Genomic DNA, 23,371 nt, shown 5'->3' on the forward strand with positions numbered 1-23,371 from the left:
CCTGGAGATAAAATAGCAACATTCAGAGTGGTACCTGTCAGTCTCTTATTTCACCAAAAATGAATGCTTGAATGAGTAAAAAGCAAAAAGCATACTTACCATGTTCTTTGATAGAAAGGTAGTGCGGTCTCTTGTGAACTTGTATCTGGGGGACAAGACGTCACTGGTGCTTTTAACATGCAAGAGCTTAAAAGACAAACAAGGTGTCAATTCCTTCACCAAAGACACTGTCACTGAATGCTTGTTGCACTACAACACACCCAGCCACAAGTGACTCACCAATATGGTAAGACTGTCTGAAATAATGGGAAGTCATTCCTTTCAGTTTTCCTTAATAAAATGAGCACTGAAATAATGCCTCTTTCAGAACTGTATACAATATAAAAGAAATGTTGGTGAGAACTCTACATGCCATTTCAAAAAAGGTCTTCCAGGATACCATTCAAGCTAGGTAACTGCAGAGGCTAAGCTGTGCCAGCACTTAAGGATCCTACTTTGAAGAATTTTAACCATTTGCACTGATTCATCGAATCCCCCCATTTTTTCCAAATTTGGTCACATTTCTTTCTGAGCACACCTCGGTCTGTAAGACAGTTTCTCATAGAGCTATATGCCACACAGGAATGGAATGACAGCAACACTACAGTGCACTCTTAATTAATTAATCATCCTAAATTGTGAAAGTTCTCTCCTTTAAAACTAGGAAGCAATCTATCAGATATATTTTATCAAAATGTACAGTTCCTTTGATCATTTGAGGTACTCCAGCAGAATGCAGTGGATCCTACTGCTACAAGCTATTGCATTCCACTCTGAGCACAGTATGAAACTAGTACCCATCTACAAAAAAAAAAAAAAAAAAAAAAAAAAAATAACTTTTACCCTGACACCCAAAGAAAGACTTTCGTAGCAGTTTCTCCAGTCTGAGTTCCATAAAGATGAATGTGCGTTTTAAATGTGATGCATTCCATTAAATTTCAAGCTACATCTTACGCCAACCCAAGATTTTAGGAGTTAATGCGCATTACAAAACCCATAAATTAAAACCAGATGGATGGAAAGAGGCATGAATATGTTTGAGATTCTACATATATGTTGTTTAGACCACAGGTAATGAGGGAAGAGGAAAGAAAAATGATCTAGGTCATTAAACATACACCAAATTCCTTGCTGTTACACTTCATGGCACATTCAGAACAGGATAATCAATTTGCCTTTGGCCATTCATAATGGCTGATAACTCATCAGTAATTATACAATGTAACACTTAAAACTTGATAGTTTGCAAATTACCCCTTATAGTTTCTCTCTTCCTTCATTATCAATGTTTCATTATCACACAAAAGAATATAACAGTGTAAAACAAAGTTGAGGTCAGTAGACGATCATGCACTGTATACAAGTAAAAAGCACTCACTATTCTGCGACTGATTAAAACATACTTTATAACAGTTTCATGAGCATCTGTAGCACCCTCTGTTCATTCTACCAGGCACTGAGTAAACCATCAGTAGGTTCCCAGTTATACGACGGTTACATCTAATCAGCATTCACCAACAGTCGGTCAAGAGATTCATGCATTATTTCACTCCTGCAAACTTCAGTGTGAGAACGTTAGTGCACCTAATACACATTACCCTTGTCAGTAGATGGTAGCAGTTGATTAATTCATTGACATCCACACTAAAATGATTTGAAATACAGGGAACTTTTTTCCTTGAACTATACCAATCCCATTGGTTCAAAATCACCTGTCAATGATGAAGCATCTCTTTTTGTGGAAGTGTGTGAGGCAGTACATTTTACTTTAGGTCTATTCAAGTGTACTCGGTACTCACTGAGATGATGTCATGCAACCTCTGTTGCAACAACAATGAAACACATGCTACGTCTGTTGTAGACTTCCAGTTGCAACAACACGCAAAGAATGGTGTGCTACAAAGCAGCTCTGTCTTCCCAGTATTGCACTCTGCTATCAACTTCCAATTGAATGGTTTATTCTGCTTTGAAGGGTGGACGAGTCAATGATTTCTACATTCTGAGATAAAACATACCTTGGCTAGGCTACAAGCAGTATAAGCATTATTTGTCTACATCTGATACATACTAATTAAGACATCATGTATAAATTCGATGAACAACACGATGCTTGTGAAACTCATTCTCAGCTGTCACACTCACAGCCCATTCGTGCTCAGAACTGCTTAAATCATGTTGTTTTCACTATCTGGACACTGAGTTAATCCAATGATATCTCTGTATCCCCCACACAGATTTATACCCCTTTCTGAGCAATAACTCAAATGACATATCTTGTTATTCCTTCTTACTTTGAGAATTATTGTTATAGTGCTCTTCGGTCCAAAGACTTGTCTGATACAGCTTTCCATGCTAATTAATCATTTAATCTCCCTCTAAAATTTTGATCCCTCATATTTTGCTCCGTCACCAAATCACTATTCCTCGATTGTTTAGAATGTGACCTGTAAACCTAACCTTTCTTTTAGTCAAGTTGTGCAATTAAGATCTTTCTTGTCTGATTCAATTATACATATCCTCATTGTTATCCTGTCCACCAATCTAATCTACAGTATTCATCCGTGCTACCAAATTGCCCACATTTCACTTCCATATAAAGCAACATTCCTGACAAATACTTTTATAAGACACATCCTAACATAATAAATTTCAATTGAATGTTGATATCTCTTTTTCAGTAAAGTTTGCTTGTTACTGCCAGTCTGTATTTCACACCCTCTTTATTTCTACTATCACCTGTGACTTTGCTGCCAAAATAGCAATAATGTTTTGCTTCCTTATTACCTGAAATACTGATGCTCCAGGAAAGCTACTATTTTAACTCCATACACAGTAAACTTTAGATCCGGAGGTTCTAATGGAGAATGCACATGGATACACCAATGTTTTTATCAACACATATAGTGAGCTGTCTTCAAGCAGCACTTTTTGATACTTGTAATGTCACTACATACAGCACCTTCTATGACTGCAAATACCATAAGCAATGTACTGTAACATTCTGTGCTCGTTGCCTATTTAACAGTACTACACTTAATCACATGATCACATTTATAACACAGCTTTGGAAATGACACCATCCTAGGCCATCAGCACCATCACTGGCCCTTGTTAACAACTGTGCCTCAGAGTAAGTTGCGTGAGATGGTACTATAATTTCAATTTGTCTGTCATTGCACTATTTAACCCTAAATTATTATTTTCTGTAGAGTATATTTCTAGTGCCTTTCATGCTTACGAACAGCCACATATTTCTCCTTTACGGTATATATACCGATTAACTTTATTCAGTATATGGCCTGTATCTAAATTATCTCTCCTGTTATTGTAAGAACCAGATTCCTATTCATCCTGAGATCATATAAGTGACTGAACCTGAACTAAGAGATTTATGGTTTGTTTAAGAATTTATAACTGAAGTGGTAATTCTGTTTTGCATGTAATATTATGATGATACATTTAATATCCTTCTTCTGTTCATCTACTCTGGGCTTCAAACCACAAGTAAGATATTATTGTTATTGCAGCCATATCTACACTGCTATACTACTCCCAGCACTTGTCACCCCTTTAATGCATACTTGTTTTCCAGTACCAGAGATGTTATTTCATGAAATGTGCACACAAGTAGTGTTTTCTGGCTCAAACAGTTGACTGACCAGCACAGTCTTCAAGAACTGTATGCTGAATCACAAGTCTTGTTTGAAATGAAATGTGAGTCTCTATGTATGAGGTGTCCTGACATCTTTAATACTCCTTAATTACACTGTCTGAGACTTCTGTGTCAACAACACAACACTAGTCTTATTTCACTTTGTGATTATATTCCAGGCATTGCTTCATGACATCCAATATCCCCAGCTGGTTTAGACTGGTGTGTCACTAATGTTTCTTGCTACTCTCCTCTGCTGATATTATGGCCTCTCTCACGTAAAACGTGCCACAATCACATCAAATTTGGTCTGGTTTATCTCTCGTTTTTGGAAGCCAAAATCACTGTTAACATTACAAAACAATGAACTCATCTATCAATTGTGCAACCACAGACATTCACATAGTCCAAGTAACTTAAATCATTATAATCCAATTGAGTACTAGCATCTAAAAGCCCCTTAGACATTAACCATCAGCTTCCGCTTTGTCAGAGATGTTGCATACCAATAGTTTTGCATGAAAAAAGGAGCTGCTAGACAAATCCTCAACTGTACAATAAACGTTATCAACCTGGGGCCTAGACAAGACCCAACTGCACTTTTTCCACTGTGTCACATGCTGTCGACGTAACATGTTTTTGCTCACTCCATGGTAGAAGTGTGGTGCCTTAATGTTCAAACTGATCTGTACAGCCATACCAAGTGAAAACAGTGACATATAAGCTGTCAGTAAGTTGTTAGTGACAAACTAGTGACATTTCAAGTTATTATATTATAAATGAATATGAACATAGCATGTGTCTAATGCGACGACTATTCACAACTGTAACGCCAAGCAAAACAAATTGTTCCTGTTGGCAGGAGAGTACCAGCAACTAAATATGCGATTTAGACGAATTTTATTGCTGAGAATGATTGGTGCATGAAATCTAAAGAGATGAGGAGTTTGTTATTCAAATGTAGAAAATTGGAAGAATGAATATAAGCATACAAAGGATGATAAATCACACATACATTACCAGTAGAAACAAATGTTGTTAAAATACAGAGATAAGAATGAATACCAACTGCTGTGTCCTAAATCAATAATCTAAATCCCATATTCGTAACTAGATTTGCATCACAATTCATTCCTTCCACCACTCCTTTCTGTTATAGTTTTCAGCAATGCAGTTCTGTTGACATATAATTGTTTTTACTTCCTACTTTCAACAAAAAAGTGTTAACATGAAGAGGGAAATAACTGTTTCCAGCAAGATAGCTGTTCAACAATGATTTGGAGTGAGAGCTTTTTTTTAAAAAAAAAAAAACTGTACATTCAAAACTTACCCCATTTGGTCTGTACTTTTTCATTTCAGTTAGGAAAGATATTTTCTCAGCCTCTGTTTTGTCTCCAAATGAAAATGAAGGATGATAATGAAATGTGTCCCAATTAATTTCCTTTATTCTCTTCATACTCTCTGTTGATGCACCAGGACGTGAACGAAGATACTGCTTGTACGCGTTACTGCACACCCGCTTCATGTTAGACTGAGAGAAGAAAAGTAGTATCAAACCAAGAACCTCGAACAGAGAAAATATATAAGATGATGTGGCTTACCATACGAAAGCGCTGGCAGGTCGATAGAAACACAAACAAACACATACATACACACAAAATTCTAGCTTTCGCAACCAATGATTGCTTCGTCAGGAAAGAGGGAAGGAGAGGGAAAGATGAAAGGATGTGGGTTTTAAGGGAGAGGGTAAGGAGTCATTCCAATCCCAGGAGCGGAAAGACTTACCTTAGGGGGAAAAAAGGACATGTATACACTCGCGCACACACACACACACACATGTCCATTCACACATACACAGACACAAGCAGAAAATGTCTGCTTGTGTCTGTGTCTGTGTATGTGCGGATGGACATGTGTGTGTGTGCGCGAGTTTATACCTGTCCTTTTTTCCCCCTAAGGTAAGTCTTTCCGCTCCCGGGATTGGAATGACTCCTTACCCTCTCCCTTAAAACCCACATCCTTTCATCTTTCCCTCTCCTTCCCTCTTTCCTGACGAAGCCACCATTGGTTGCGAAAGCTAGAGTTTTGTGTGTATGTATGTGTTCGTTTGTGTTTCTATCGACCTGCCAGCGCTTTCGTATGGTAAGTCACATCATCTTTGTTTTTCAATATATTTTTCCCGTGTGGAATGTTTCCCTCTATTTTATATAAAAACATCTACATGTTACTTAAAATGAGCAAACAGCAGTCTCATTACATCTATTTATTAAAAGAAATATTCACTTGAGCAGCCAATAAAATTACAGACAGAATATCCACTCAGTACTTACCTCAGGCGGTGAAATTCCAATACTGCCCATAGACACACATAAAAGTACAAGACACTGCACTACCTTTGGGAACTATTAGATCTTTCCTCAGGAAATAAACAGGGGTAGGTAGAGACTCACATATTGTGAGGATGAGAGGAAACAAAGACTGAAGAGGAGGTGTCAGAGAGAATGAAATCGAGGTACCACCTTATCCCATTACAGAACTTTGTTATGTACAATACCGAAAAATGCTGAGGATATAAACAGATACATTAAAATCAAGCTATGTGGCTAGAGGGTAAGTGTTGTAACCCTATACAGTGAGCGCACGTAATTAAATAGCATGCTCCTCCATGGCCAGCCTAAAGAGGCCACCTCACTCAACACAGACTGCGCAGCAAGTGCTGTACCATGTGCAAACAGCTGTATACAAGCCAGCATGCCAGGCCCTCAGCCACTCTAATGTTTTCATGCGTAGGAGACACTTCACTGTTAGACCGTGCATTAACGCAACCAATAATTTTGTGTGTTTCTTATTGTTACAATGTCCTACAGTGTGTCAGTATTTTTCTTTATATGGAAGCGAATTAAAAGTTAATTGGTGCGAATTCTAATATTGTGTTTGCAACATTAAAATTTTTAGTGACGAGGATGGGATTCTATTCCACGTGTTTCATTTCTCGGTTCAATATGGCCAACATGTCAGAGGAAAACATTTTTCAATATGTTGAACAGCAGCAAGCTCTCACCAGAGAGCAACAGGCTCCATCCATGGCTTCATTGACATGCCATGGTTCACAGGTGTTGACGTGTCCCCACCGTTTCCTCCACATGATGATAATATGGAGGATTGGGATGCGTATGAAAAATGCCTTCAGCAACATTTCCAAGCTTTTGGTGTCATGTACCTCAACGTGTGTAAGGCTTTCTTTCTGTCATGGATTTTTCCTCTTGTTTATCATCTTTTGTGTCAGCTATCTTTTCAGCAGGAACCTGTTAGTCTCTCTTTTGATGAAATGTGACAGTACTGGTACTCCATAATTATCATCGTAAACACACTAATGTTATTGCTGCTCCTATTGAGTTCTACCATTGTTTACAGTCGTACAGAGCTTGGGCAGCGGAACTTCATGTGTTCAGCTGTCATTGGCAGTTTGTTACTGAGGCTCACAAGGACTCACAAGCTTATTCAATGGTTTGTGATCCTATAATACACTCAGTCCCCGATACGTAAGTCCATAGATTCACTTTAAATGTGAAAATCCCTCTCTCACAGACATTCTGGACACTGCTCATTCTCATAAAGTAACTAGGGAAGCAGGAATCAGATAGAAGCTTGGTGTGAAGTAGCTGCTGTATCATGTTCTCCTCAGCTGCTGTCTTTTAGATTATGGAGGGAATATGGTGTCATGGCTGTGCAATCACAGTCTCCACATTGCATGAGGCAGTGCCGTGCTAAGCAGCAGCAGCAGCAGCAGCAGCAGCAGCCAGCAGCCAGCTGCCAGCTTCACAACAGCATTCATGTGCTCCTCTCCCATTGTGCCCGTATTGTTTTGTTCAACATGAGCGGGCCATGTGCCCACAGCGTCAGGTGTTGTGCAATCATTGTAAAAAAATAAATGACATATTGCGTCAGTGTGCAATTCTATATCTTATTCATCACACATTAACCTGGATGTGAACAGCATTTCTCAAGTCATAGTAGCCCTAAACAAATACACGTTATGGGCAAGATGTTAACAAGTCTCTCATTGGTGGCCAAGTTACAACAGATACACATACTGATAATTTTCTACTCCCCTAGTGTATAAAGCAGTTGTTCGGCCTTTGACCTTGCTCATGAAAGGTGATGCCAACACTGGAAACTTATTTGGGTTACACATCTTCAAGATTTTTGTATTATTTCTGATGAAGTACATCTGGTATCGGATCAAGTTCCATATCAACAACTGGACATACTACACTAGAAATTTTCCCTACCATTTTCGGACAGATTAGAATGTGCTTCTAATTTCAATGCTCACATCACAATAAAACCAATGGTGCAGGAGCAAGTCAAAGCAGAACTCTATCAACGCATGTCCTTGGGTGTTGTCACATCTGTCTCGTCTAGCAAATGGTCTACACCGCTGGTAATTGTTACAAAAATCAAATGACTACCTTAGGCTCTGTGGTGGTTTTAAAAAGTCTGTCAATTTACAATATATTATTGACATCTATCCCATACCTTATCAATATGAACTCTTAGCTCTGCTTTCTGGAAGCCAATATTTTTTCCCAAAACAGACTTGTCTGAAGCCTACCTGCAACTGCCTCTGGATGGTGATTCCAAACATAATTAATCCCCCCTTTGGGTTATACCAGTACCAGTGCCTGCCATTCAACACAGCTAGCATCCCTGCTATTTTCCAAAGATTTTTGGAGCAACTCATGGCCTCTGCTCTGGGGTCCATTAACTACTTGGATGATACTGTGGTCTCCAGTTCCTATATAGGTGAACACTTGCAGAACCGTCTTGCCTTGTTCACGGTGCTGCAGGCCGCCAGGTTGAAATATAACTTGGACAAATTGCGATTTTCTCAAGTATCGACTATCTTGGTTTCAAAGTCTCGCATGCTGGGTTCAAGCCTTTATGCCAACACGTCAATGCCACTGCAGCTTTGCCGTGTCCTACTGATGTCAAAGAGTTGCAGCCTACTGGGAAAGATTGCATATTACCATAAATTTCTTCCAAACTACAGTGGCTCACCCCCTTCCTTCTCTCTTACATAAACGTGTTACTTTTCACTGGTTGCCCACCTGCGAGCATGCTTTTACCCTGATGAAGTTAAAATTCACTCAATACCTTGCTTAGCTATCATCCAAACAGGCCAACATTTTGTTTTGGTCACGGATGCCTTGTAGTACGGTTTTGGGGATGTTCTCGCACACAAATACATGGACAGTTCTGAACGTCCTATTACGTATGCTTCCAAAATCCTGAATCAGGCATAACAGCACACTCAAAAATTTTTATGTTTTCTTCTACAGTTCTAAATTTCATAAGATTACTAATAATAAACCTCTGCTTGCTCTTTTCCATCCCTCGGCATCTCTTCCAGACAAAGTGACCCTCTGCCTGCAATGCATGGTTCTGTTTTTGTCGCGCTACAACTATGAGAGTCACTTCCGCCCGACAGCACGACACATTAATGCAGATGCTCTTTCTCGGTTGCCGACTGGCCCCAATCCTGCATTTGATTAAGATGAACTGTTGTGTTTCCATTTAGCCATCTAAGCCCGAAACACTGTGGATGGTTTTCCCATTAGCCGTCATGGCCAATCCTGTCTTGCATCGGGTTGTTCAATTTGTCTACCACCTGGCTATCAAACTACCGGCCGAGTATCGGATCCTCTGTGTAATTATTATGCTCTCCACCACTGCTCAGCTCTTGATGGCGTGTTACTGTTGGCTACTGAAGAGTCGACACCCAAGATAGCGAACTAGTCTGTGTTGTGATGCGCTGTCATGCGCTTTCTCCATCTGGACCATTGGGGTATTTCTAGTATAAATCTGCCAGCACACCAACACTTGTTTTGGCCAGGTACTGAAAATGGAATCAAACGACTACCTTAGGCTCTGTGGTGGTTTTAAAAAGTCTGTCAATTTACAATATATTATTGACATCTATCCCATACCTTATCAAGATGAACTGTTAGCTCTGCTTTCTGGAAGCCAATATCTTTTCCCAAAACAGCCACTTCCACCTCGTACCCTCTTTCGCAGCTGCTGCGTCCGTTGCTGAGTGCCTGCCCGTTTGTGGACATGGATATGGCATCTCCATCACAAATGCTTCCTTACAGTTTCTCATGGGAAGTGGGTGCCGTGCATGTTCATGCACGCGTGTCAGTTGATTTGGTCTCCCTGCAGTGTACCATCCATCAGGCAGCACTATGGGCCTCTCTTTCCCTGTAGCCTGCCCCCAGCACCCCTGGGAGCAAATTCATGCTGTTTTTGTAAGTCCCCCTCCTTAACTCCTTCTGAATTCTTGTAGGTGAGCTTTTTCAAAATTTCCTTATGTGGTTTGTTGCCTGTCCACTTCCATGGTGACCACGGTCACAGACCTCGCAAAGATTTGTGACAGACAACAGCCCGCAATTTGTGTCTCAGGATTCTGAAGATTTCTGTAGAAAGGGTGGCATTTTACCCTCAGTCAAAGGTCAAATGGTGAGGTGGAGCGGCTGGTCCGTACTTTCCACTCTTCTCCCGAGGAAGCCCCCAAAAGGTTCTCGAGTTCCTACAGGTTCACTCCAGTTGGCAATTGTAGCCCAACTGCACTGCTTCACGGCTGCCAGCCCCGTACATTGTTTCATCTACTCCACGCGATTCCCGGCCACTCACCGGAGCCGCACTTGCAGCGTTTCCATCCAGGCTCTGCCGTCTGGGCGCTAGGGTTTAGCTAGTGCTCTAAGTGTATACCAGCAGTCGTTCGACACTGCAGAGGCCAGCCTCTGTGTCATGATCATCTCTAGTGCCTTCATTTCCTGAAAATATGACCAGCTCCGCCTACGCATGACCAAGCGCACACAGGAGATCCCATGCCTCCGCAGCCAACTCTGCCTTTCGTGCCTGCCCCTGCAGCATGGTCCACACCCCCTTCGGCCCCTCTGCCATCTTTCTGAGTGTCACCACCACCGGGCAGAGTCATTGGCAATGGGCCACTTCCACCACGCAGCCTCTTTCGCAGTTGCTGAGTGCCTGCCCGTTTGTGGACATGGATACGGCATCTCCATCACAAATGCCTCCTTATGGTGTCTCATGGGGAGTCGGTGCTGTGCATGTTCATGTACAAGCCATTTCAAACCGTATTCTCCTGTGACGACACGGCAAATGCTCCATTAGTCATCCCCTTTTGATGAAGACATGGACATTTCCACAGTGAACAGTTTCCCCCTCCCCGGGGGAAGGAGTGTAATAACCCTACAAAGTGAGCGCACATATTTAAAGAACGTGCGCCTCCACGGCCAACCTTTTAGAGACTGACTCACTCTGCGCAGACACCGCAGCAAGCATTTTTCCAGGTGCAAACAGTGGTATATAAGCTGGTGCAGTGAACCCCAGCTGTTCTAATGTTTTCATCACTAAGGAACACTTGACTGTGCATTAATGTAACCCACGATTCATGTGCTTGTTCATATCGCAACATGCTTCTGGTTTTCTGTATTCTCCTTTGTATGGAAGTGAATTTAAAGTTGGTCGGTGGGAACTCTGACATTGTGTTGAGCAATGTTACAATAATAAGAAGCTTTCTGCAGTTACGCAGTATATTGTGAAGGTATCATCAGCGCAGATATTATATCTCTACAATGAGAAAATAAAAATATTACTGAATCACCACATATGTGCACAATATCTGACATCATATTTCTTGTTGTTGTCAAGTTATACCAGATTTCCGTTGATATATGAACATACAGAACTATCACCAGCCTGTGTTCCAATACAATTAGGTGTAAGGCACATACAGTAAATAACTACAGATGTGAATGAATAATTTAATCATTGTAGACTGAAGACACATTCAGTTGAGATGTAATATGAAATGTGCTTATTTCTCCAACGTATGTTACAGCTCTTTATTTTAGACTTTTAACTAAATGCTCACATTTATGTTTTGTACTTACAAACACCATGAAACCTATGTTACCGAATATAAACTATAAAACTAAATTATTATTGAAGCTCCCTGATACATTAAAATGGTGTGCCAATACAGGTCTCGAACCTGGGCTCTCTGCTTTTAGTGGGCAAGTGCTCCCCGGCTGAACTATATGTGCCTAGCTCTTTATCTGCCCTCACAGTTTTACTTCCACCAGAGCCTCCTTTCATTTTGTAAATTATTATTAGATGAAATACAGAAATTAGTTGAGTAAGTCATTTAATGGCCTTACCAGATCAACTGAATTTTCATGCCAGCTAAGTAAATTGGTTTGCTCTTCCTCCAAAAGATCTTGCGGAATGCGTCCAATGTGAACATCTTCCTGAAGTGGCTTTCCAAGAAAGAGATGAAGGTCCATTAAATATGCATATTCATCTGCAGCAACCAAGGAGTAAGCTGTTCCACTGCGACCAGCTCTTGCACAACGTCCTGTTAGTAACATAAGTATTTATTATTATTATTATTATTATTATTTTGCAGATAAGACAAACAAAATAACTGTAAATGATTAGTTTTTAATGAAAACATTCATTCATATATACACAGCAACACTGCATTTTTACGATCCCACATTTTGCATTCATTTTCGTCGGTCCCAACATAAGTCCTATTCTCTGAATGCAATGCTTTCCCATTGTTAACTATTCCATGTTACAACATTTCCCACATTTGAAGTTTTCATTGACGTTATCACTACCTTTAACATTGATTTTCGTGTAGTTTTTCTGCAAAAAGTGTGTCGTATTGTTACTTAAAGGAGGTCTTGGAAGAAAGCATAAAACGCAGACTGCACACAAAGTTACTGATCATGTAAATTATTGTTAGTGCAGTACATTTGACATATCAACTTTGACAAAGATATATTTTAGTGTAATACTGGCTTATGCAAGATTTCGGTGTCGGCCTGTTGGGTCACAGCTGCCCAAATTATTGGTTCACAGTGTTTGAAGGGGAGGGAATGTATGCTGAACACCATGTATGTCTGTGTATCCTTCTATTTCCTTATTACTTCTCAGCCTATAAGTTTCTCTGTTAGTAATTTCGAGGCCTAATATTTTCCTAATAATCTTTATTTCTTTCTTTTGAATTTCTCCAATATTCTCTTTCTATTTAAAATTAAATTTTCTGCTCCATAAAAATAGTCAGGTTTGATTACAGTGCTGTATTGCCCAAGTTTACCGAATTTAGAAAGTGATTTTTATTATAAATATTTTGTGTTAATCTGAATGCAGTTGCCATTTTTTGTCAGTGAACTTTGTTTGCAGCTTTTTTCAGACTGTTTTCTTGTATGATTTCCCCCTAGTATTTTAACTGAGAAACTTTGGTGCTTGTTTGTTGCAGGTCACAGATTCCGTTTTTTTGAATGATATTTTTAGTCCTACTTTTTCTGCAACTTCTGTAATAATCTCAATTTGTTTTTGAGCTGTGGTAATATCCCTAGCTAAAATTGCCACATCATCTGCAAAGGAGAGGCAATCTACTGTAATATTGCTTCTACCCAATTTGATTGATTGACCTATATTCTGATTCGACTTTTGCTCTCTCCATTCTGTAATTACGTTTTCCAAAACACAGTTAAACAGTAATGGAGAGAGTCCAATTCCCTGCCTAGCACCAACGCAGTTAATCATTTCAGATTTTTTAAAATTGTTTTAATTTCATATTTTGAGCAATATAAACGGAATGATGGTAAGAGTAATTTCTTATGCTTTCCTGCATTTTACACTTTTTTGTGTTGAGCTGTTGAAAGTGTAAAAAGGGGATTTTACTGTATATATAAAGCACACAGAAAAAAATTGTCTCCCCCCAAGAGACGTCATGCTACTACTGTATAACACCATCTCTCACTGTGACGATGGCTTCAATTCAGCAAGAAAAGGAGCCCTCAAATTTATTTCAGTGTACCGTATCTAACTGAAACCACTCACTGGTGGCTAATTTTAGTAGAGCCACCAAATTGTTGGGATGTTGACTGGTATATTTGACCATTGTTCCAAACAATCCCCAACTCATTTCTATGGGATTAAAATCATGTGATGTAGTTGGCCACTCAAGGTACGCTAGAGTGCCCGAGTGTTCGTCAAACCCGGAATGTTTGTGTACGGCCCACACCTGTGGTCATTTGAAAGATGGTAGTGTGCACAAAATACTCTTCATGAAAATGTAGAAGAAAGGACAAACTTGGTCACTGATGGTGTTGGAATAAACATCCTAGTTCACATTCGTGGTAAATAGAATCAGTGGACCGAAGACGTGGTGGAAAACACCACCAAAATGCAATACAATCATTTCCACCCTGAACTTCATATTCAACAATGAGTGTTGAACATCTCATCATGTCATCTGGGCACTCGAAGGCCAGCATCATTTGAAAACAGGCCAAATCGTGACTTTTCCAACCACATTAAATGGTTCCAGTCAGCTATTGCCCATTTTCTGTGTCATTTAGCTCACTGACAACATGCAGCTTTTTGCGCCACTGTGAGTAATGGCCTCTCACAAAGTACCAGACTCCAAATGTCCTTCACTTGCAGTTCCCTTTGCAATATTTGTACTGTAGCGCATCAATCACATTCAGTCAAAAAATACAACAGAGACGAAATGAGCTGCAACAGAGTCAGCCACAGGCAGGCAAGAGTGTTATGCATCACAGCCAGAGAAGTCACTGACAGTGGCAGTCAAGTGACGCCACGCTTAGCCCCTCTCTTTGCACTGTCAGCAATGCCAGACGTCTACTGTTTCGAATGAGAAGCAACTGCACGCTGCCACCACATTATTCCTGATGTACTATGACTGAGGGAGAGAATAAAGAAGTTAATTGAACAAATCTACTATTGACCTTACATCTCACATCACTTTCCATGGGTGACAACCCAAGAGTCATCTGACACTGGTTTCAGAAGTGCAATATGAAATAAGACACTGGAGGGAGGGGGTGTAGATTTGTCAGTCACAAGTTTAAATGCTCCTTTTTCAGGTAAGGAACCAAGGATTTGCAGGCCTTTTGTGGGAGACCTTGGAAAACTGGTCCACATGGAAGGTTGGTCTGATAAGGAATTATCAGGTGTTGCAAAACTGAGACTAACAGGGGAAGCTAAAACTTATGTAGGGTATACAGAAGCTTTTGCACGAACCACAACATTCAAAGAATTTAAAGGAGGGTTAATTCAGAGATACATGAAATGAAATAGTGCCAGGCACTGTAGGTAACAATGACGGGTTACTACTTAGAAAATTACAGAAACTGTGGATAGGATAAGGAAAATTAAAGGGTGTACCTATGAACTAGGACAGGATGCTGCAGTCAATAAAATTATTTTGCAAGAAGTTGAGGAAAGTGCACTTGATGCTTTTTTAAGAGGGTTTTTGCGGAAATGTCAATGTACGGACATGGGGTTCGACAGATTTGTGCACAGCAGTGCTCTTAGCTACAGGATTTGAGGAGGTCGATCTGTTGACTGGGATGCAGGGTTTATTTATTTATTTATTTACTTGCATCCAGAACATAAGATACATATATAGCCGATAGACAGCAATTTACAAACAATATAAGTACATGATTAAATTCCATATGACATCCAAAATTTTGCCGTTTGAACTGCTGTATCATTGGCGACAACCAGATCGTCCATCGGGCATGGGACTGGGAGGTTTCTACTGTTGAGCAGGTGTTAGGAGCTGCCGGCAAGCAGCCAGTGACAATGCATCCTGTTTCATTAAGGGCAATGTCAACTTGTTTGGCATGGTTGGAGTTCTGCCACATGGGTGCTGCATATTAAGCAGCAGAGAAGCATAAGGACAACGCAGATGTGTGAAGAACATCTGGTTGTGCGCCCCAAATGTTACCTGTAAGTTTCCGAATGATGATGTTCCTAGCAGATACTTTCATTTTTGTGTCCTTGCAGTGGACTTTGAAGGTGAGGGAACAGTCTAGCTTTACTTTCAGGCCGGCCAGTGTGGCCACGCGGTTAAAGGCGCTTCAGTCTGGAACCGCGCGACCGCTACGGTCGCAGGTTCGAATCCTGCCTCGGGCATGGATGTGTGTGATGTCCTTAGGTTAGTTAGGTTTAACTAGTTCTAAGTTCTAGGGGACTGATGACCTCAGATGTTAAGTCCCATAGTGCTCAGAGCCATTTGAGCCATTTTTTACTTTCAGGTATTTTGGGTATCACAGTTGGTCAGTTGTTGTCTTCTCCAGGTTATGTTTAGGTTCCTTCTAGGCTCTCTGTTCCGTAAATGGAAAGCACACACTTGTGTTTTAGAGAGATATGGTTTCTAATAATTGTGATCAGAATAGGCAGACAGTGTTTGAAGACCTGTAGTTAGTTTTTCTTCCACCTCCTCAAAGGTTCTTCCTTAGGCAGCAACTGCTGTATCAGGGTAAATGGACAGCATTTGCAGCTGGTATAAAATGTTTCAAGTGCTGATTAATGGGGCATGTAAGGAGACAGTGTCGGCTGCCTCAGTGTGATGTGAATAAAGTAGGAGGAAGTAATAGTTTCAGAGGTAGAGGACTGGGGAAGAATAAGGTGTTAAATGCCAAGGGAACCCCAGTTTCACTTACAGACCTTCCCAATAAGATCGGATGCTACAAAATTGTGTGCAGAGGTGGAGTGTGTGATAAGAGGAATAGCAGGAAGAAATGGCTGCATGGTATTATTGGGCACAGGGGCACATGTGTCATTCATTGGTCGTGATCTGGTCAAACGTAAGCAATGGGGGCCACCACGGTACAGATTGCATGGAGTGGTGGATAAAGATATCACACCATTAGGATCGGTGGACATAGACTTTTGCCTCGCTACACTTCAATTTAAACAATGTATAGAGATTGTGCCACAAACGAGTTAAGGCTATGACATGATTCTGGGATTAGATTTCTTTTATCCGCATTATGTCATAATCAATCTTCAGCAAAATAGGGTGGAACCTTGACAGAAAAATGTTTTGGTTAGGTGAAGCCATTGCCGGTGCAGCAATGTCGCAAGGGGAATCTGTTGCAAAAGGCAAACCGATTAAAACCAGGAACAATCACACTAAGACTTGATTCGCTCAACTGTGTACCTAAGGGTGCTGGGAAATCACTTTGGGTCAGTAATGAGTCTACCTTGATGGTAGGAATTTTGTGTTTGGTGGAACCATTAGAAGAGAATGAAGTATTAGGTCTGGCAGGCTATGTGGTTAAAAGAGGTTTTGTGTACCTACAAAAAAATAAAGGGTGGAAAGAAGGTACCTATTTCTATAGATAATTTTAGTGCAGAGGATAGAAGATTAACAAAGGGGTTGTTAATAACTAATATGGATATCCATCGAGGAAGAAGAATGGGACACGAGGGGTGTCAGCCACGGAAAATCGCTAGATACCATAACTACATTAAGAGAAAAAGTGAAGCACCTACGGAAAGTAACAGGGAACAGATGGACAACTTACTTTTGGAATTTAAGGACTGATTTTTTATAAAATGGCCATTACCAGCTACGTATATTAGACAGCACTACATAACAATGGGAAATGAATCACCAATCTACTGCAAACCATACACAATACCTAGGTACTTGAAACCAACAGTTGAAAGGGAAAGATGGAATAATTTAAGAAAGTAACAGTGTATGGGGGCAGGAATAGCCATAGTACAAAAAAACTGGCACTGCTAAGAGTATCCTACGACTTTCACATCGCTGGCAACAGGTTATACATAATGCTGGTAACAACCTTGAAGGTCAGAAAAACTTTGAAACATGTGTCTATTTTGTACAAGCTGTAAATAAATAGTTGCCACTATTAAAGTTCCCACCCTTGTATACAGAGATAGTCATAACATCAAACCAGCAGGCAGCAACAGTGGCACAAGCACTTGCAAATAAATGGATACTTCAGTATCCAGTAACAATAGTAACAAACCAGGGAACGAACTTCATGTTAGATCTATTCAAGGAATTGTTTTAAGTTATTGAATGTGAAGAAGTCACAGACCAGTCCTCTCTATCCACAAGCTGATGAAAGAACTGAAAGAGTACGTAGGACAATCTGGAAGATGCTTAGATACTACACTGACCCTCATCACTCCAACTGGAATGTCTATTTGAAGTACGACGTCTCCACCTACAACTCGAATCAGCATACAAATACAAGATTATCACCATATGAAGTAGTACATGTTCATAAAATGCCATCGTTGTTTGATATATTGAAAACAAAGAAAGGGAAGACTGGAGAGTCTGTTAAGGATTTGCCACAGTGCTTAGGGAAATTTGTAATAGAGTACAGAGGGCAAATACAAGAGCACTGGAGAAACAGGAAGAAGCAGTGGGCTGTATGGCAAGAATGCCACAATATAAGATTAGTCAGTGGATGATGCTATCAATTTCGCATATGCCGAATGGAAAGACAAAGAAGTTTTTTCAAAGTTTCAGAGGCCATAGAGACTACGTCACCAGTAAATATCAAAATTCAATTGCCGACGTGAACAACTGTGCATGTTGGATTGTTGAAATTTTTTCAAGAGAGTCCGGAAGGTATTCCAGGGATAGGAGATGCGAGCTCGATGGGGAGAGTAAGAAGAAAGGTATCAGAAGATAAACATAAGATTGTGAATGAAACAGTAATGAGGAACCTGTGTGTATTAACACCTAGGAGATAGCCAAATAATATTTTTTTAAGGTTAGGTGTAGATTTAGCATAATTACTTTAGGCAGCTGTGGAGTAGCAATAAATTTAAGGGGGAGGAAAGTAAGAGGTATTCCTGCCCGTATGTGAGGTGCAGACAAGGTGAGATGATGCAGTTCATAGTGGGACTACTAATGTTCATCAGGATGCAAGCGTTATGGAACAAGCACCTGGAAGGGGGAATGCTGTTCACCAAGCAGGAAGACGTAGTGATCACTGATAATCACTTGGTGTTACAGTTGGTATTCAGCACATGGGAGATGCGCAACAAGGTGAGAAAGATTGGAAGAAGCATTCGACAAATTCCATTGGGGAACAGAAAGGCACGGGACACTCAAAGGAAGTGCCAGGGTATGTTAAGTCTTAGATAGGGAAGTAGTAATGACAAAGTGGTCGCAGTCCATATAAGATAGTGTTTGGGAAGCACAAAAGAAAGTAACAGAACTGCAGGAGGCCATGCAACAGGCTGCAGGTCAGCTACGGGTAAACTTGTCGCCAGAGCAATATTTACAGTGTCTAAGGAAAGTACAGAAGAAACTATCGTTGGAGTTTGGGTTAGTTCTAGAACCCAAGCACAAAAACTTACCTTCTTATTTCAAGGCAGCCACAGTATTGGTGAGGACTGATGGTGCAAAAGTTTAAATTTTCATTTCTATACCAATAGCAGCTATTTGGGGAGCAAAATAACTGATGGTGGTCAAAGTAGAGAGGAAATAAGATGTAAACTGGCAATGGCAAGAAAAGTGTTTCTGAAGAAGAGAAATTTGTTAGCATCAAGTATAGATTTATGTGTGAGGAAGTCTTTTCTGAAACTATTTGTATGGAGTGTAGCCATGTATGGATGTGAAACATGAACAATAAATAGTTTAGACAAGAAGAGAATAGAAGCTTTCGAAATGTGGTGCTACAGAAGAATGCTGAAGATTAGATGGGTAGATCATGTAACCAATGAGGTGGTACTGAATAGAATTGGGGAGAAGAGGAATTTGTGACACAACTTGACTAGAAGAATAGATTGGTTGGTACGGCATGTTCTGAGGCATCAAGGGATCACCAATTTAGTATTGGAGGGCAGCGCGGAGGGTAAAAATCATAGTAACAGACCAAGAGATGAATACACTAAGCAGATTCAGAAGGATGTAGGGTGCACTAGTTACTTGGAGATGAAGAAGCTTGCATAGGATAAAGTAGCATAGAGAGCTGCATCAAACCAGTCTCTGGACTGAAGACTACTACAACACCAACAACAACAACAACAACCGGTAGCAGGGGAACAAGCTTGTTACGAGTGCTACACATAGTTAATGCATAACCTGTAGAGTGGGGGATATGGAAGAAATTTGTAAGAGTAAAAAATGCAGCGGCTATTATTAGTTGCAAAAGACACGTGAAGATATATAGAAATGGAGGAAGCAAAGTTACAAAAATGACACAGAGGGGAAGGAAGATGAATGCACAGGGGTAGTAACAAGGATAACCAATTCATTTTAGCTTGTAAGTGGGGAACAGAAATTAGAAATTATTGTGCAAGAAGCTAGTAATGAAATAAGTTCTGTGGTGTTTGAGTTGGGGAAGGGCAAGGGGCCCCTGTAGAAATGTTTAAGATTACATGATAGGATTAAGGAAACCAACTGTTAGAATAATTCTTAAGAGGCAAAACAGGGCCAGAAGGGCTAGTTGTCAGGAAATCTAGTGTAAAAGGATAATCTAGTTTGGTCAACCCGAGGGACAGGGTCTTGATGAAAAGGAGGATAATGTAGTGTATCAACCGTATTTGATCAATGCAAGCTAAACTGCCTTTCCTCACTTGTCACCACAGATGTGTTTCGAGTACATGCCATAAGTCCTGAATGAACATAATATGGAGCGTATAAGTACTCGGCCATTCATGTACTAAAATATTCTCATCTCAGTATCACAGTCTACACCACGAGCCTGTGAGTAAGGGGTCCACTGTTCAGCCATGAGGCAGGGCATCCTGCCCCGAGTCATAAGAGGGCTACTGCCTGAGCAGGGAGCCACCTGCTGATACAGGGAGATCATGGCCATCGTCAGCTCCACCACCGCGCCTTCATCACGGTCTCAGCCGGAGACATCGCTGACAGCAGCATTTGAGTGAAGCCATGCTCGGTCCTTCTCTTTGCACTGCCAGCAATGCTGGATGTCTATTGTCTCGCATGGGATGCAACTTCACACCTCCACCATTCTGTTCCTGCTGTATTACAGCCAAGGACCAGAATAAAGAAGTTAACTGAACAAATCTACTGTCATCCTGGTGTCTCATTTCCCTGTCCAGAGGTGGCAATCTGAGAGCCATCCAACAGTACAGAAACTGTAACTCTTCAGGCTTTCCCGGCGATCTAATGACATCTTGGGTTGTTGGGTGTTCTGCCGGATATCAGCGTCGTACTTGCACGATATTTCGGTCACGTAGCTCGTAACCTTCATCAGGTGCGACCTGAGACAGTCTCAGGTCGCACCTGATGAAGGTTACGAGCTACGTGACCGAAATATCGTGCAAGTACGACGCTGATATCCGGCAGAACACCCAACAACCCAAGATGTCAGTACAGAAACTGGTCAAGCTTGACCTGCATTCACTGACAGCAACAATTCCTGTCTGGTTTGAAACCAATTTTTATTGACCAGGCGTGAGACTCATCTCCAGTCCCTGCCTGTTAGGATATTTTCATGGCCAGTCTTGTTGGGCCATGGTACACAGTTGCATGTGATGCACCATTTTTTGTAGACATGTTGGACAGTCTGCAATGATACACCAACAAATCGGGCAACTTCACATACGAGTGGTCACTGGCACGTCCAACTATGGTAGCTCCTTCTAACATTCTGTCACATCTCCACGTGGACGTGACTTACTATTATGCTGATCGCATGCAACAGATTGACACACACACACACACACACACACACACACACACACACACAACTTCACTGCCTCACCTTATGCCAGTGGAGGAGGATCACATTACAACCTGCTACCAGTTCTACATCATCTGCAGCACTCGATAGCAAGAAGTCTGCTCTTTTAAGGGGGTGGAGGGGCAAATATTTTTCTCCAGTGAGCTTATATAAGGGTCATTGCAAAAGCATTGACAACTATTTTTTGTCTCAGAAGCAGCAATGAATGAAACAATACCTCATATATAAACATTACATGTAGTGAGATGGATGAACACACACACACACACACACACACACACACACACACACACACCATCCTAAAAATATAGCATGAGAAAAAAGACAAAAAAGTTTGTTGTTGCAAATATCTTTTACTATCTATTGCAATAGTGCATAATAGTACATCGCACACTACATGCATTCTATGGCATCAATAGTCCCCCCAAGAATCTTCAGTAACATGATGTAACGCTAGATGGCAGTCTTTTCCAGAACAAAGCATAAAGAGAGACCACACTGTGAGTTGAGAGCCATTGAGGATGGATGTTACCTAACTTTAACAATTTTCTTATGTAAAACTTGCAGTTCCATGCGAAAGAAATGTGCGACAATGCGATGAGGAGCTCGTGGAAGTGGCAGGGCATGCCGCCATATCGTACCGTACAGTCGGTCGGCGCATAAATGCATTCAGACATGGCAGAGCTGCAATGGCCGACATGCACGGATCCAGGCAGCCTGTCAGTGTGCGTACAGACTGCGCTCATAACCAGGTCGCCCAATGTTTGCTTATTATGAGCTCATACCAAAACTGAAAGCTGTTCAGTGGAACATGCTTTGGAACCCGTGAAGACATTGCCACAGCAGTGACACATGAGATCTGACAATTTACTCATGGTAAGGCCAAGGGTATTCTGTGTCTTCCTCAGCACTGGCAGTGTGTGATAGATTCATTGAGAGGTTATTTTGAGGGACTAAGATGTCACCTCGGGGAAGATCAGTTTGGATTCCGTAGAAATACTGGAACACGTGAGGCAATACTGACCCTACGACTTATCTTAGAAGCTAGATTAAGAAAAGGCAAACCTACGTTTCTAGCATTTGTAGACTTAGAAAAAGCTTTTGACAATGTTGACTGGAATACTCTCTTTCAAATTTTAAATGTGGCCGGGGTAAAATACAGGGAGCGAAAGGCTATTTACAATTTGTACAGATACCAGATGGCAGTTATAAGAGTCGAGGGGTACGAAAGGGAAGTAGTGGTTGGGAAGGGAGTGAGACAGGTTTGTAACCTCACCCCAATGTTATGCAATCTGTATATCGAGCAAGCAGTAAAGGAAACAAAAGAAAAATTCGGAGTAGGTATTAAAATCCATGGATAAGAAATAAAAACTTTGAGGTTCGCCGATGACATTGTAATTCTGTCAGAGACAGCAAAGGACTTGGAAGAGCAGTTGAACGGAATGGATGGTGTCTTGAAGGGAGGATATAAGATGAACAACAACAAAAGCAAAATGAGGGTAATGGAATGTAGTCGAATTAAGTCGGGTGATGCTGAGGGAATTATATTAGGAAATGAGACACTTAAAGTAGTCAAAGAGTTTTGCTACTTGGGGAGCAAAATAACTGATGATTGTCGATGTAGAGAGGATATAAAATGTAGACTGGCAATGGCAAGGAAAGCGTTTCTGAAGAAGAGAAATTTGTTAACATCGAGTATAGATTTAAGTGTCAGGAAGTCATTTCTGAAAGTATTTGTATGGAGTGTAGCCATGTATGGAAGTGAAACATGGACGATAAATAGTTTGGACAAGAAGAGAATAGAAGCTTTCGAAATGTGGTGCTACAGAAGAATGCTGAAGATTAGATGGGTAGATCACATAACTAATGAGGAAGTACTGAATAGGATTGGGGAGAAGAGAAGTTTGTGGCACAACTTGACTAGAAGAAGGGATCAGTTGGGTAGGACATGTTCTGAGGCATCAAGGGATCACCAATTTAGTATTGGAGGGCAGTGTGGAGGGTAAAAAATGTAGAGGGAGACCAAGAGATGAATACACTAATCAGATTCAGGATGTAGGCT

At 40.9% G+C, this 23,371-nt stretch overlaps 1 protein-coding gene across 1 annotated transcript in view; it reads right to left on the reverse strand.

Annotated features, from left to right (window-relative positions):
- Nucleotides 1-23,371, reverse strand: part of LOC126237200 (ATP-dependent RNA helicase DDX54) — a 132,841-nt gene that overhangs the window by 46,057 nt on the left and 63,413 nt on the right. The window contains exons 8-9 of the mRNA XM_049947080.1: nt 11,935-12,131; nt 5,022-5,222 (exon numbers count right to left, since the gene is read on the reverse strand). Of these exons, the coding sequence (XP_049803037.1) occupies nt 5,022-5,222; nt 11,935-12,131 (398 nt within the window). The remainder of the gene's footprint in view (nt 1-5,021; nt 5,223-11,934; nt 12,132-23,371) is intronic.

Source organism: Schistocerca nitens, chromosome 2 (genome assembly GCF_023898315.1).
Source record: "Schistocerca nitens isolate TAMUIC-IGC-003100 chromosome 2, iqSchNite1.1, whole genome shotgun sequence".
Lineage (NCBI taxonomy): Eukaryota > Metazoa > Arthropoda > Insecta > Orthoptera > Acrididae > Schistocerca > Schistocerca nitens.